The following is a 15,365-nucleotide window of genomic DNA, read 5'->3' on the forward strand; positions in this document are numbered from 1 at the left end:
TTAAAGATGTTGAAAAAGCAAGCTCCTTTAAGCAATTACTTTGGTGTTCCTCCACCACCAAAGAAATGTCAGGAGTCCGAACCGCAAAAGAAGCGTGTATTCTCGGAAAAATGGTTGCCGAGGTGAGCTGGCTTCAAACGAATAATGAACGCACAGAGATGTGGTGCAGAATATGCCGTGAAAATCCCACTCTAGCGGACAAAAACAGTGCCTTTTATATGTACGCAAACGCGCGTTGCAACTTCTTATCTGGTGCGCGTCTTTTATTTTGACAGCGAATGCGCACCTGCAGACCACTTATGAGCACCCCTGGACATAGACTTTAAATTAAAGACCAATACAGCAGACATGCCACACATTTGTACATTTTGTATTGTGAATCTCCACGGTTAATGTTGGGCCTGCCACCATGTGGCTATTTTTTGGAGCCAGAAGTGACCAACAAAGGATAAAAGGCAGAGTGTAAATTATTTGCTAGCTTGGTGAACAAAGACTCCATAAATGGGATGCAGAGAAACACATACCTGCTAATTTAGTATGTAAAAGATTAAAACACTATAACTACACTCACCACAATTTCAACATAACCTTGATGGATTACATTGAGTCCCTTTAATCGTAAGTGGGCCAGTTGATGTTGAATTGACCAGTAAAATTCCCAATTCTGTCTGTGTGCAGAATTTGATAGACAAAGGTTGCTGAAAGAAATCTGAGAGTCAGCACGACTCTTTGGGTTAAGATTCTAAGAAATAAATATGTTAAACTACAACTACTAAGCACAAGTAGGTCATTGTAGACTTGCCTATAATTATAGACATGAAAGGTTTCGCTAATTAACAGAAATTACAATCTTTTTATTAATTTGTTTTAAACTGTTTAAAAAAAGCTTCAAAAACCAGAAACTTTTATAGTCGACAAATTAAAAAAAAAACACCTTCCCCTTATTTAATTAATTAATTTGGTAAATAATTAACTGTTGACATTTTTTAAAAAATGGTCACGGGAGTTTTATCAGTAGCAAAAGCTTTAAAAACTTAGGAAAGTAAAAAAAGTATTTTCTTTTCAAAATAGAATTAATTTTGCTTGTTTTGACTGCATCACAGACAGACTATAACAGAAGGATGAAGTGGCCATGACATCATCAGTTGGCTTGTTAACATTTTGAAGCCTCAGGTTTCTGTTGTCCAGGTCATCACAGTAAAGTCAGGCCCTTCATTACTTACTGCCCATTACTTCCAAACTTCAAGAACTGACTCTTCACTTGCTGTCTAATGAATTCCATCTCTTGGCACCAGACAATCAATCTCATTCACTTCACCTGTCAGTGGTTTGAATGTTATACAAGTTCAAGATCAATGACATTACCCACCTATTTTTTTCCCTTTTGTTTCTAAAAGTAATCAGCAATTTAGTGAAATTTGTTAGAAAACAAGTTAAATGATTTCATTTAACAAACACAAAAAAGGAATTTTCTTCCGAGGACTCAGCCACAAAATAACTTAAGAGACCTTTTTGCAGTGTAGCTGTTGTCAGCAGCTTGAGGCATTGTTTAAACCTGGGGTCAGTTGTCATTTATTGGATGTGACTTTATGTGTTCAGTGGAAGAACTCTCCCTAAAAATCTGCCTTAATGTAAAAAGCGTGATGCACCACATAAAAGAGAGCAAATTGTAAAAACACAATCAATCAGTGCACAACGCAAGCGTAGAGTATGAAAAGAAACTTTATTACTGTTGCAAGGTAACATTGACAACAACATGCTTTTACCACAATAAAAAATAAAAAGATATTGCACTGGTTTTTATTCTAGCAATGTTTTTTCCCCCCATCTCTCCCTCTTAAACCTTTTCTGAAGCTTTTACAATACACAGCTAAATCTTCTTTCTCATCTTCATCACTCCTACAAGACAACACAAAGCGTGGAGATACTGCTCTTGTCTACAAGACTCGAGGCAATAAAAGTATTTTTCTTGCTTTACAGAGCCAACACAATCCCTTAATATCAGTTTAACGGATGTACGTTGAAACAGCACTGAATCTCATGAAGTGGTGGTTCAGTGGTAATAATAACGCTTCTCCTCGTACCTCATCATACCCACAGTCACATGTTTAAATCATCTATATGCCTCACAGTAAAAGCTCGTCGATCCTTGTGATGCTTGTGAGTCAGAAGCGTAGGGAAGATCTTCAGTGACTAAATCATAATTCCATTTGTTAATCGATCCCAGGACTTGGGACGAAGCGTGGGACACCATAAGCAGGTCAGTATACTCAGTTCGATCTGTGGAGGTCAATCGAGAACAAAACTGCCGCATGAGAACAGAAGTTGTAGAGCACACTTATATTTTGTGGTCTGGAATCTCAACACGGTTATCATCTGTGGGGGTTTACAAATGATGAAACTACAACATTTGTGTTTGCAATCATAGCAAAATGAGCTTGCTCCTTGCCAGCACCAACCTCACTTTGATGCCTATTGGTGAATGCTAGCTTTCAGATGACCCATGGGGTCAAATCCACGTAAGTTTGTTAATTGGAATTGGAATACAGTCTTTGCCAAAGACCGTTTTTGCAGATTTGTGAGGCGGCAGTACTCACATTTGACTGATATTGGTCACCATTTGTTAGTTGATATATAACGTAGATTTTTAATAAGGATACATGAAAACATGCTGTTGAAACGGACTCTACTCTAGTTCCAGTTTTTCTGTAAACAGAAAAATCCAAAACTGAGAACACAGTTAAAATAAATCCAACTACTCGTTTCTTGCTTCAGTCCACAGACAGAACAGTTTTTGGGCTCAAATCTTTACACATGCTTACAATCACGTGCTCACTTGCTCTAAAAATTAATCAGTGGTTAAAAATCTGCCCACAGAATGATTTCTGCTCCAGGCTATTCTCTCTCCCAACACCATTATCTTGATAATGCAACAGAAAGAACCAAAAGGTTTGGACTGTGTGTATAAACAACATCCAGTATGGTCGGATAATCTCATTGACACTAAACTGTTCAAGTTTGATGATGTACAAAAAGTTATTAACTCCCCGACTCTCGTCAGATCGGCCAGAGCGCTCTGATCCTCAGAGGGGAACGGCTCCGTGCCACTGATGCGTTCCACAGACAAACCCACAGACAGCAGAGAAATGTGCTGAATCGCCATCATTTGCAAACTCTTCGTCACATGACACAATATGAACCTATCACATTATGCTCACCTTGCTGATAATCATCCTAGCCTGTTAGAAGTTCCATTGACACTCCCACCCCCCAACACATATACACAAACAAACATAATCAACATGTAAACATAATACAGATTACCACAGTCACTGTCAAAGTCACTTTTACAGTGTCCTTAATATGCAAACTGAAACGAATGAACTCTGCTGCTCCCCCTGCAGTGAAACAAGCTCCACACCAGACACAAAACACTTTAAACACACGAGAAGAGGCCATCCTGTGGGTTGGGCTTTGTGTGCTTTGAGCTCACTTTGAAAGATCAAACTAAAATTACTAAGGATCAAATCAGTTCGTCATTAAAGTGTAAATCAAAAACAAAAAACACTGAAATCACTGAATTAAACAAGCTAAGTGCAGTTTTTGCTTTCACCTGCAAAAACAGTAGTAGCTCTCGGAATCAGTGGTCAAACATCCAGACCGGCTCTCCTTTCAGTGACAGTTTGCCTTTCTTCCCAATCATGCGAGATCAACGCTTCGTGCAGAGCCTCATGACTGACACAGACATGTCGACAGCCCAGCACACATACACGGGTAGGCTGCAGGGAATTCTGGACACACACCCACGCAAACAGTGTATAAAACACAACATACTTTGAAATATTCTACACAGACGATCATGCACAGATTCCTACTCGTGTCATACAGAAAGAAAACTTTACAGGATGAACACAGCGAGTTGGTCCTGATACCAAATAAAAGCAGTGCAGCCTTCAGAGGCAGACGGGGGCCAAAAATAACTGAATGGAGACCCAGCAGAGCAGGGTTTCAGGTGAAAACTGGTCATGTTACTTTACATCCACTGGAATTCTTTTGTTTTAAATGGTGCATCTGAGCGTTTCTGCTTTAATTGAATTCTGGTATAACTAAATTAGGTTTTTGTAGACGACTGAGTCAATAAAAGTCAGGCACGTGATCAAATCCTTTGCATCTGCAGTGCCGTACAGCGGCAATCTACAATCCTATCTCACCACCAGGACCACTCACTAAATCTGTCTCCCTGTTTCTTTGCACAGAACAGAAAAATAAAAATGGAGCTGGAGGATCACAGTTATACCACAATGGGTGAGATCCACTGTCCATTTTGAAAGAGCAAGGGCCTAATGGGACAGCCGCTGACATCTATAAATAGCAGTGTCCAGGGTTTCCCCATTCCTAAAACCTGATCCCACATCATATAAAATACTCAAACACTGATTATGGGGTCAAGACAGTTAAAGGACATCGGAAAACCTGCAACAAATTATGAGTACGGCACAATCCTTGTAAAGAATACATGTATTGAAAAGGTAATCATCTAAAACTGACACAATGTATGGATGAATATATCTGGTAAAACAAGAGGGGAGAGACAATATTTCAGTATTTGTACAAATCCTGTACTTCACCCTAAATGTGCTAGTTTCCATCTGCTGGAAATCAGGACATTTCAGGGCTTAGACTATGTGAAAATGATTAGTTCAAACACTGAAGAGACACTGACTTGGCCGCATTCCTGTCCTGTTCCTCCGATACTTCACTCAGTGCGAGCCAACGCTGCTGTACAACAGCCGTGTCAGAAAGTCAGCAAAAACCACTGCAAGTTTTCATTTTATTTATTAGATGCTCTTATTTTAAGCAGTTTTAAAGTTAAAAAAACAACAAAAACAAACTAAAAAACTTAGCCGCGCATGATAGAAATAAAACTATTAAAAACACTGGGAACAGAGGATAATCCAGGAAAACGATGAACTCTGCAAAATGTCCAGCAGGTGCACAGTTAGCTGTGCAATAACAGAATAAAAGTTTCAGAGACGTTCAGTCGGCTGCAAAGGGTGAAGCAGACCCAGAGGGTCCTGAAGACCGACAGTGTTGGATCAACAGGGAGCACAGTGAGAGCAGAATTTGGCCTATTTCGCTGGGTGCTGCATGTACAATGACGATGCTTGACTCTTACTAACAATTCTATAATGCATTTAAACAGTTTACTAAATATAATGTTGCACTTTATTGCTCAGATACAACTTTCTGTCAATCATAAGTGGATGCTCAGAAAGGAGGGATGTGAATAGGAATAGAAAAGAGGGAGAAAGAGGAGTGCGTTAAGTAAGGCACGTCCTGATCTTTTCGAGGAACATGTGTGGAGGCTCTGCTCGACATCAAGGTGAGATAATGAGGCAGCACAAGAGGAGTGGAAAAGCTGTGCGCGTGTGTGTGTGTGTGTACTTTTTAAAGTAGTGTCTCCTTGGACTGCTGAGCAGTACTGTGTTTCTAGCCCCTTATATGTTTGCAGAAAAGCAAAGACCCCCAAACTCCTCATCATATTCTGTCAAGCAAGAACTCACATGAACATAAGATAATCATAAAGAGCACAGAACAGCTGGATTAAAGCTGGGACTATCACATCTGGCTCTGCTTCTCAGCTCTCCTGCTGTGCGTTTACTTTGCTTTCTGATTAGTGTGATGTTGTAAATGTGTTTTTTCCCCGAACATGCAGTTTTTCAAAGTTTTAAAACTTGGAGCCAACACTGAGCCCTGTGATCTTTATGTTTTATTCTGGTACTGTGGTAGGTTTGCTGCTACGTCTTCTTGCTGGTTGCTTTGTCTTGTTGCGAGGCAGCAGTGGTAGCTGTCGTCGTCTGGGGGTCTGACCTCTTGCGCTGAGGCTCAGTTGCTGCAGAAGTGGGTGGGGCTGTGCTAAGAGTGGACTGAGCTGCTGCTGCTGCTGTTGTACCGAACCTCTGTGCAAATGCAGAGGTGGCAGTGTTGTCTCTGCCTGCAGACTCTGATGCATGCCTTTCTGGAACATCTGTGCAGGATCGAGGGTGAGAAGCTGGGGTGGTCAATTTGGCTGGTCTCATGTGGTTGGTGGTGGTTGGTGAAGCAACGCATTGAGTTTTCTGCCTGTTTGGGGAGAGTTGAGGTGACTGAAGGGTCGGGACCTGTTTGGAGGGGAAAGGGACAGGGTCAGCAGGTGGGACTTCTGAGGCGCCACCTCTGGATGGTTTCTGCTCCTTGGTGTTGAATTTGACTGGACCCAGAACACTTTTAGCTACTGTTGCGAGCTGGGACACAACTTTGTCAACCCCACTTTCAGAAGGGGGAACTGGGGATCCTGAACTTGAATTAGAGCTGGAAGAGGATGAAGGTGAGGTGCAGAGACTTGCAGCAGCAGCAGCTGCACACAGTCTCCGATTGTCAGCCTCCTTCTTCTCCTTAGGGATGCCTGGAGATGAGCAAGAAGTGCGAGCAGTATCGCGGGTGTCAGTGGTTTGGCACTCTGCAGTACTTGTGGTGGTCTTGGAGTCTGTGGTCTTTGGAGTACCTGTGGAGCTCTCTGTACAGGGAGTGGTGATTCTGGATCTGTCGATCATTTGGCCATCTGCTCTGGGTTCTGATGGTACAGTCTTTCCCATGACAGTCTTTGAGTCTTTTGGAGGAGCTGGCTTAATAAAAGTGTCCTTGCTAACTGAGATGAATGCACTGCCTGGTGTGGAAAAAGGAAGGGGACCCTGAATGGTATTTGTTGTACTGCTGGGCTCTAGAACCTTCCTCTCTCGTCTTGCATCGTCCTCTGTGGACGAGGCCAAGCTTCCATCTGTTGACCCTTGAGAGCAGGGAGTCTGACTGGGCTTAGTCTCTGCAACAGGTGGTAAAGTGTGCGAGTGGCTGGGTCTGCCTACCTGAGAGGGCCCTGTATGACTGAATGTAGCATGAGGAGTGCAGGGGGAGAGGCAAAGGGATGGCAGCGTGCCTCCAGGACCTGTTCTCACAGTGGTGGGTCTCAGAAGAGGAGGTGGAGTGGACATATTCCCCCTGCGTCCATCCTGGCTGTCCTCTGAGCCTTCGTCTGTCTCATCCTCAGATGAATCCACCTCATGGATGGCATCTTGCTTCTGCAGAGACTCTCTTCGCTCAGCTCTGTCTTGCCTGATGGCTGACAGTTTGTCCTTCAGCTTGCTCTTCCCTGCTGACAGACCCAGCGAGCCAGACACCACACCGAGTGTGCCATCTCCTTCCTGCCGCCCTAACTTCCTGGATGAAGAAGAGTGTTTGTGCAGACTGCCTTTCTCCACGCCGCGTCCTGCTGAAGACAGCAGACCCTCGCTGGATGACTCCTAGTGGTCAATAAGCAAACAGACACAGAATATCCTTGTTAAAGCACTCACCATTCTGAAAATCCCACTCTTTGCACAGTGAAGAGAACCGTTACCTATCCTGAGATCTGCTGTCTGGGAAGCTAAAAACTGACAGTGTTGTGGATTCCACTGTTAGAATTTAATCGATTTCTGCAATGTGCTGTGTTCAACAATAATGTGTTTTGGGGAAAGCTAAACTAGGTTACGGGCTTGACTGTGCTGGTATATAATACAAACTCTGCAATAAAACTTTCTCTGCTTGTGTCTAAGAAAAAAAAGTCATCTGAAACCCCACAGAAGAAGCAAAGCTCAGTAGAGCTACAACATTTCATCACCAGTTTACACACATTTTATTTTAGCTTTAACTTAGTTACCATTTGGGAACAATAAGTCCTACACACACACACACACACACACACACACACACACACACACACACACACACACACACACACACACACACACACACACACACGAAGACTTCTTCTTTACATTTTGGATCTCATTGCCTATTTGTTATATCAAAATAAAAACTTTTTATCTCCCCCACAACAGATGTATTTCCAAATGTAAGAACCATAATACTTGCATGTCCTAAACAAACTCTCATTATTATGATTATTTTGTTGATTATGTGTTAGACCCAACTTTGTGTGAAGGCAGTATCTACCTGGAGGCTCTGTAAGCTCGGCTCCCTCTGCAGAATCTCCTTCTTAAACTCAGAATGCGAGATGTCCAGGCTGTGTTTACGGCTCCCCACAGCTGCTCCAACTGCCAGCTTCTTTTCTGCTGCTGCTGCCATGCCCGAAGATGAAGGAGAGTTAGTGAGAGAGGCTGCTAGTTTCTCAGCTGACTGCACCCTCTTGAGGAGCGGAGAACGTGGAGGCTCTGCACTCTTGGGTCTGGATATCTGCCTCACCAGAGGAGGAGAGGAGTGGAGCTTCACAGGGAATGACTGACCCATGGCAGACTGGCCAAGAGTGTGGCTGGAGAGTGGTGAAGGAGAGCGCTGAGGAGAGCTGCTCTGAGGGGTGGGAGAAGGTGTACGGGCCAGAGGGGAGAGGGGAATGTTGCCAGCTGACTTGCGCCGAGGGGAGCGGTACTGGCGCTGGAGCTTTGGTGCAAGTCCATGTAAGGAGCTGGGTCGAATGTGGCCGGAGCTTGCTGGAGAGTTTGGGACGCTCGAGCTGGGTGAACTGCTCTGGGAAGAGTTCCCACCCACTGTGGGGTATAAAGGAAGAACAATAATGTAGCGGAGATATACCAAATATGATTCGTTTTATTTTGAATGTGTGTTTTGCACATGTAAAAAAACAAAACAAAAAACAGACATACACACACAGATTTAAAAACAAAAAACAAAAATCTATCCAAATGTGTGTCTCACCTGAATGCGTGGAGTCTGGCGTGGACCTGTAGCCCTGTGTTGGGCTCCGAGGTGACAGATTGTGTGTTGGTGAGCCGGGGCCACTTTCCCCTGATGACAGTGAGCGGTTTAAAGAGGACAGACTGCGGCTAGTGTGGAGGAGAGATGCCTGTTTGGTGATTTTCCGGAAAAGAGATGTCCTCTTCTTACTGTGGGAGGTGAAACAATTAATTGATCAAGAACTGTCTGTGTAGGTTCTCAGTCATAAAAGTCATGGTCTTAGGAGCTTAAAGAGGAGGTAAGTGGACTTCTTTATGTTTGAAGACATTTAAACTCTCATCCAACCTGATTTTTAGTTATAAAAAAGCAAAAGGTAAGAAGCATTGATCCATGCTGGATCATCCTGGTAAGTAAATTCCAAAAGGTGGATTCTGCTCATCTGGACGTAGTGTTTTCAGTGGGAGAAACATTTTGTCACTCATCCAAGTGACTTCTTCAGTCTCAGCAGACTGCAGGTTTCCCCAATCTTATAAACAGTACATTTGCACAATGACTGAAACTAGCACCACTGACGAACAATGGGCTGTGAGGTCAGTTCATTGATCATTAATATGCAAATTGTCACGACCATTGATCAACAACCACTGATCAAAGGGCAAAAGGTGAAGAGTCCCACTGTCATTGTCGCAACATCCCTGTTCTGGGACTGTTTTTAAACCAAAGATCACCTCTGATCCTCTTGGATCAGAGGTGAAATGTTTTCAACAAACTGAAACAAGTCCAACTGTCCAACAAACTCCTAAGATTGTTCAAGAATTCTTTGCACAAGCACGCTTGTTATTGCTCGACTTGTGTGTGTATATTTCCCACCTGTCCTGTCCCTCCTTGTTCTTGGTTTTCTTATTTCGTCTTGCCATCTTGGATTTGTGGGTAGTCTTTCGAGCAGGGCCGACTTTGATGGACGTGTTCTCAAACGGGGTTGCAGAGATGGACACTTTGGCACCACTCTGAGTGACGACCAAGCAATAGAAACATTTCTTACTTTCAGAAAAAGATATCTTTACAAAACATTTAAAGTTGTGTGTATGAGCTGAGAAGTCGAAAGGTCTGACTTCTCAACTCATACACATGCAAGGTGTAAAATTCTGTTACCACATGCAAGGTCACAGAATTTTTATCAGCTTGAATCATATCTTTATTTTGCAAAGAATCGATTTAAACAGAAAGAACACAAACAGAAGGAGAAGACTGATGTTTTTGCTGTCCGCTGAAAAAGTTACTTTAGTGAGTACAAAAGGTTGTGATCCCGTACCTTTAGAATAAGCTCCACTACCTCTGTGTGAACCAGGCCATGGACCGGCTCCCCATTAACATGGGTGATCAGGTCACCCTCTCTGAGCCCTGCCTCGTGGGCCGGTCCCCCTTCCTCCACATGCTGGCAGTGAGCAGAGAGTTAGACGAGTGTAAGGGAAAAAAAAGAGGAGGGAGAAAGTGAACGAAAAAAGTACTATTACTGCCACCTTCTGTCAAACAACAAGAAACCTGCAAACACAGTGATACTATTACAGAGTCCTTTCACAGACATCTGTTAAAACAAAGTGATAATGGGGAAAGAGCTACCACACATGAAAGACAGTTTGGCCAAATAGTTTAACAGCTTAAAACAAAAAAAATATTTTTTATTGTTAAATCTGATACAAATTGTGTTTTCAGATATCTCGGTGAAAATAGCAGCTGCATCCACAAACGTTAGTTAAAACTCTGCTATGCACACAACAAACAAATACGATCCAGAAAAGGAGCTACCTTCTCTGAGCCCACGCCAATTTAAGAGGAAAAGTTCAAAACTATCCTGAGCTCTCATCAATGAAAACTTGGTCTGTCCTGTAGCAGAGACAGACCAAGCTTGTTATCTGCAAGCAGCTGAAAGCCAGTTGGGGTACATTAGTGCACATAGGATGGGTAGTTTCTCACATCTGTGAAGGCCACTGCAATGTATACAGATTTTGAAGCAATGCATTTTACCTTTCAAGGAAGACCTTGTTTATTTCATCAACACAAACATGACTTTATGACTATATTGTAATAAAGCTGCAGATGCAAAACTGGCCTGCCTGCAGCCCGGACCTGTCGACTACAAACATTTATAAAGACAAACACAATAAAGGGGGGCACTAAATGTTGAACACCTGAAATGTTCTATCAAGTAAGAAAATGGAAAACATTTAGCTTTCAGAACAACTTCATTTGCTCTTCTCAGTTTCCAAACACTTACAGAATTTCACTTAAAGAGAGAATTACCAAACAAGCCTAAATGTGTCCCTGCCACAACTATTTTTAAATGTCCTGCTGGCAGTTTCAAAAATGAGTAGCCATTCATCTGCTGATGTGTTTGTTTTACTTGATGTATTTTATCAAGTTTACTTTCCTTCATATCCTTAAAAGCGATGTCTTACAAATCATTACATTCTGTATTTAACTGACATTTTATACACCCGGTGTAGCTTTAGCTTTATCCTTTTGTCCTATAGTCCACTGTTTTTAACTCAATATATATCACAAATTTACAACAACAGTCGTCTTAACACACTTTATGGTATAGGTCAAGACCCTGCAGTATTTGAAAATAAAGCCCAGCAATCAGACAAAAAGTTAATGAGCAAAAACCTGGTGACAGCAGGGAGAAAACAACTCCCTTTTAACAGGAAGAAGCCTTAGGGAAGACCAGAATCAGTCAGGGGCAGCTATCTGCTGTCACCAGTTTGGTTTTTCTTTTAAACATATGGTACTTATCATCAGTATCATTACTAAATCTGGTGCGACACTCACCCAGACCATGTGATGTACAGTGTAGATGTCAGAGTCACCCATGTACACTCGGATGGCTCTCAGAGTAAAGCCATACTTCTTTCCAGCTCTGTGGATGATGATGGCAGGTTTGACATTAGTCACAGCTGGAGACAGGTCCCGGCTTGGTGAAGAGTCTCGTGATGATGGATTGGATGACAGTGAGTGGGGAGACATCGGGCTGGCCAATGGCGAGGCGCCATGATGGTCTTTCAAAAAACAAAAAAACAAAATAAAACAAAACACAAAAACCACACAAAGAACAAAACATGACAGATTATACCTGATTTCATGTAGCATGGTTGCAGATTCATTCTACTCTAGTGCAAAGGACAGCAGCTGTCCACAATAATTCAAAATACTATGACCAAGTTAATGCTGTTCATGTTGTCTTTTTGGTTTTAAGAACCTAATTTTTTGAATGTTTGAAAGCACCTGCAGGAATCATCAGCGACAGCGTTGTAGCCGAGGCCGACTTGATGACCTTGTTGAGCGGCCTGGTCGTTGCGTGTCTGTCTGCATCTCCAGACAGCATGCGATGGCGAGCCCTACGAGCTGCCAGGTCACTGATGGCCTTTGGAATGGAGGGAGAGTCGCTGTCTGCTGCAGCTTTGGCACCTCCGCTGGCACCACCGTTACTGCTGTTGGCACGTTCGCACGCATCGCCTGAACTGCCTGCTGTATTCACATAGGAAAATTGAGGAATAACACCAAAAGTAGCAAATTAGGTCAGACCTGAAAGCTTTAAAAGATGTGGAAACAATCTTTTTCGTTCATATTCATCTTCACATTTGTAACTTTTTCATGTGACCCATTTAATCCCCCTAAAAACAACAAACCACATTAGTACTATTAGCATTAACATTTTTATCTTAGTATATAAGGTGTTTAAACTACACTGACGAGTGAGTGTGGCTTTGCTCAGTTGGCTGGAGGTGGAGCTTGGTGTGGTGGGAGACTCGTCGAGCTTCAGCTCTCTTTCCACTGGAAGCTCTGGGATGGCGAGGGGCAGCTCATCACATCGCAGGCCCCTGACTGCATTTGGGCCAAGCAGGCTGGGACTCTTTCGACTTCCAAGTGCACCTTAGAAATCAGCAAATTAGAGGCACAAATAAGTTACAACTTATTATATCTTATTACATGTTTTTTTAAAAATAAATAAATAAAACATTTATGAATAACTTCTTTTGGGCTAAGCTACTCGCTGTGCTATGTGTACTGGACATGCACATGAAAGAGCATGACAGATACAGCATATTTATCAGAAGAAACTGGGGGATTTTGTGGCAGGTAAATGCAGGAACTGGTAAAAATTAAAAACTTCAGCAACAGCTTGTAGGCAGTTGTTTGTAGACTGTGCTGAAGGACAGTTTTGCCCTGAAATTTGGTTATTTCAGTTTATCAGAGCTAGCCTTTCTTTACCTTGCCCTTGGCCTCCTTCCTCCTCTGAAGAGATAGCAAAGCGCGGCATCTCAATGATAGCAGAGCAGCAGCGTCTCCTGACTGTCAGGGGTGGGCTTGAATCACTCTCTGTGTGGGAAGACTCAGAGACTGACAAACGCTTCCGCAGGCTGTAAAGGTGAAGGACAGGACAGAACAAACACATGAACAGCTACTAAATAAAGCTGAAAACATCATCATCATCATAATTTTTAACTAGAAATAAAGCAAAAAGTACATAAACCAGCAAACATGCTCACTTGGGGCATGCAGGGGAAATTTGGGTAAATACATATGGCCCACAGCCTACTGTGGCCGCAAGAACTGGCATGAAATGTGGGGCCCAACTGGACGACAGTGGGACATACCCACAGTATGCCCATTGTTTATGTGTGGGGTTCCCTACTGGAGCCACAAAAGGGCAAAACTGCTATGGACCATGAGCAGGCCCGGGGCCCACGCGGGTTTTTGTCAACAAGACCACACAACCCCACAGCTCACCCACAAATACCCAATGTGGATTTGCACAGACATGTCTGCTCGGAAATATCTGTTGTCTTTTTTGTAAATGAACTCACATCTCCGGAGATCCCACCATCCAAGATCGATCTCTGGACTTGAGTCCACTCAGGCTGTCGATGCGATCTCCTCCCTCCTCACTGAGGCTGCGTTTGGTGGGAGGAGGTGTCCTCTTTTCCTCATGCAGAGACAAACGTTCCATGCTGCTGTACACCTATAAAAACATTTCTCTGCATCAGACATCATCTTTAGAGCAGAGACTCTTAATCCTTTCTGACTCTGAATATATATGCAATGCCAAAATCTTTGATGGTCCTCAGGATCAAATGGTAAGCTGCCCTGGCATTAAGAATATCCTCCAAGTGTATCAGTTCAAACACACTAAAACAATCAAAAATATGTTAGTATCTAATATTAAATTATCAAAAGGTCATTTATTTCACTGATATCTGTCATTTGAGGGTTTTGGCTTATTTACTGAGCATAACCTTCCAAATAAAGATCCAGCTGATTTAAAAGTACAAGACATGGATGAGTCAATGTGTACCTTGCTGAAGCGAGGCGAACAGGAGGAGAATTGTCGTATCTCCACGTGTTCTTCATCATTGGTATCGTCCTCCTCCTCTGAATCCACGTGGTGGTAGCGATCAGAACGAGCTGAGACAGACACATGTTGGTTGTGACGAGACTACATGACTTTCAAACAGTGAACAATCTCTGTAAGGCACTGGCAGACATACTGTCAAAGTAACTGGTGTCATCCTCTGACTCCAGTTGGGGGATGAACTCGGCTTTCTGTCTTAGCAGGCTGTTCCAGTCCAGATCTGTGAAGAATTGGTGCTGCTTCACCTCAAAGGCACTTCCTGTGGAGTTGAAAAATTAAAGAGAAGATAGAAAGGATTGAGATATATATGGTGGGTAGGTGATGGGGTGGAGGTGGAGTGGGGAACACAAGCATCAAAGAACAACCTACAAGTTAGCAGAACGCATGCTGACAGGGTCTAACTGAACATCTACAAAAAAGCCATAGACAGTGATGCGGAACACAAAAAGGCCTCTGAAACATGGGAAGAAAGAGAATTACATTCCAAAATAAGTTTTTCACTATATACTACCAGTCAGAAGTTTGGACACGTCTTCTCCCTTTGCTTTGATTACTGCTTTGCACACTTGGCGTTCTCTCGATGAGCTTCATGAGGAAGTCACCTGAAATGGTTTTCCAACAGTCTTGAAGGAGTTCACAGAGATGCTGAGCACTTGTTGGCCCTTTGGCCTTCACTCTGCAGTCCATCTCATCCTAAACCATCTCAATTGGGCTTAGGTCAGGTGACTGAGGAGACCGGGCCATCTGGCGCAGCACTCCATCACTCTACTTCTTGGTAAATAGCCCTAACACAGCCTGGAGGTGTGTTTGGGGTCATTGTCCTGTTAAAACATAAATGATGGTCCAACTAAACAGAAATGGGATGTTGCTGCAGGATGCTGTGGTAGCCATGCTGGTTCACTGTGCCATTCAATTTTGAATAAATCCCCAACAGTGTTGCCAGCAAAGCACCCCCACACCATCACACCTCCTCCTGCATGCTTTACGGTGGGAAGCATGTATGTAGAGACCATCTGTTCACCTTTTCTGCGTCGCTCAAAGACACGGTGAGTGGAACCAAAGATCTCAAATTTGGCCTCATCAGACCAAAGCACAGATTTCCACTGGTCTAATGTTCATTCCTTGTGTTTCTTGGCCCAAACAAATCTCTTCTGCTTGTTGGTTTTCCTTAGTAGTGGTTTCTTAGCAGCTATTTGACCATAAAGGCCTGATCTGGGCAGTCTCCTCTGAA

General features: G+C 43.1%; 1 protein-coding gene across 8 annotated transcripts in view; it reads right to left on the reverse strand.

Moving 5' to 3' along the window:
• Window positions 1–1,704: 1,704 nt before the first annotated feature.
• mast2 (microtubule associated serine/threonine kinase 2) overlaps window positions 1,705–15,365 on the reverse strand; it is a 144,748-nt gene continuing 131,087 nt past the window's right edge. For 7 of the 8 annotated variants that reach the window (XM_085436905.1, XM_085436908.1, XM_085436907.1 and 4 more), the window contains 12 exons: window positions 14,271–14,393; window positions 14,078–14,187; window positions 13,590–13,744; window positions 12,994–13,142; window positions 12,475–12,654; window positions 12,007–12,249; window positions 11,554–11,780; window positions 10,037–10,159; window positions 9,595–9,731; window positions 8,746–8,933; window positions 8,029–8,579; window positions 1,705–7,337 (listed from right to left, as the gene is read on the reverse strand). In XM_085436905.1, the coding sequence (XP_085293031.1) occupies window positions 5,799–7,337; window positions 8,029–8,579; window positions 8,746–8,933; window positions 9,595–9,731; window positions 10,037–10,159; window positions 11,554–11,780; window positions 12,007–12,249; window positions 12,475–12,654; window positions 12,994–13,142; window positions 13,590–13,744; window positions 14,078–14,187; window positions 14,271–14,393 (3,725 nt within the window). In that variant the 3' untranslated portion in view covers window positions 1,705–5,798. The remainder of the gene's footprint in view (window positions 7,338–8,028; window positions 8,580–8,745; window positions 8,934–9,594; window positions 9,732–10,036; window positions 10,160–11,553; window positions 11,781–12,006; window positions 12,250–12,474; window positions 12,655–12,993; window positions 13,143–13,589; window positions 13,745–14,077; window positions 14,188–14,270; window positions 14,394–15,365) is intronic. The other variant, XM_085436906.1, reaches the window with a different exon arrangement.

Source organism: Copadichromis virginalis, linkage group LG17 (genome assembly GCF_057382275.1).
Source record: "Copadichromis virginalis isolate Kocher_CV1m ecotype Utaka linkage group LG17, C_Virginalis_male_GT1.1, whole genome shotgun sequence".
Taxonomy (NCBI): Eukaryota; Metazoa; Chordata; class Actinopteri; order Cichliformes; family Cichlidae; genus Copadichromis; species Copadichromis virginalis.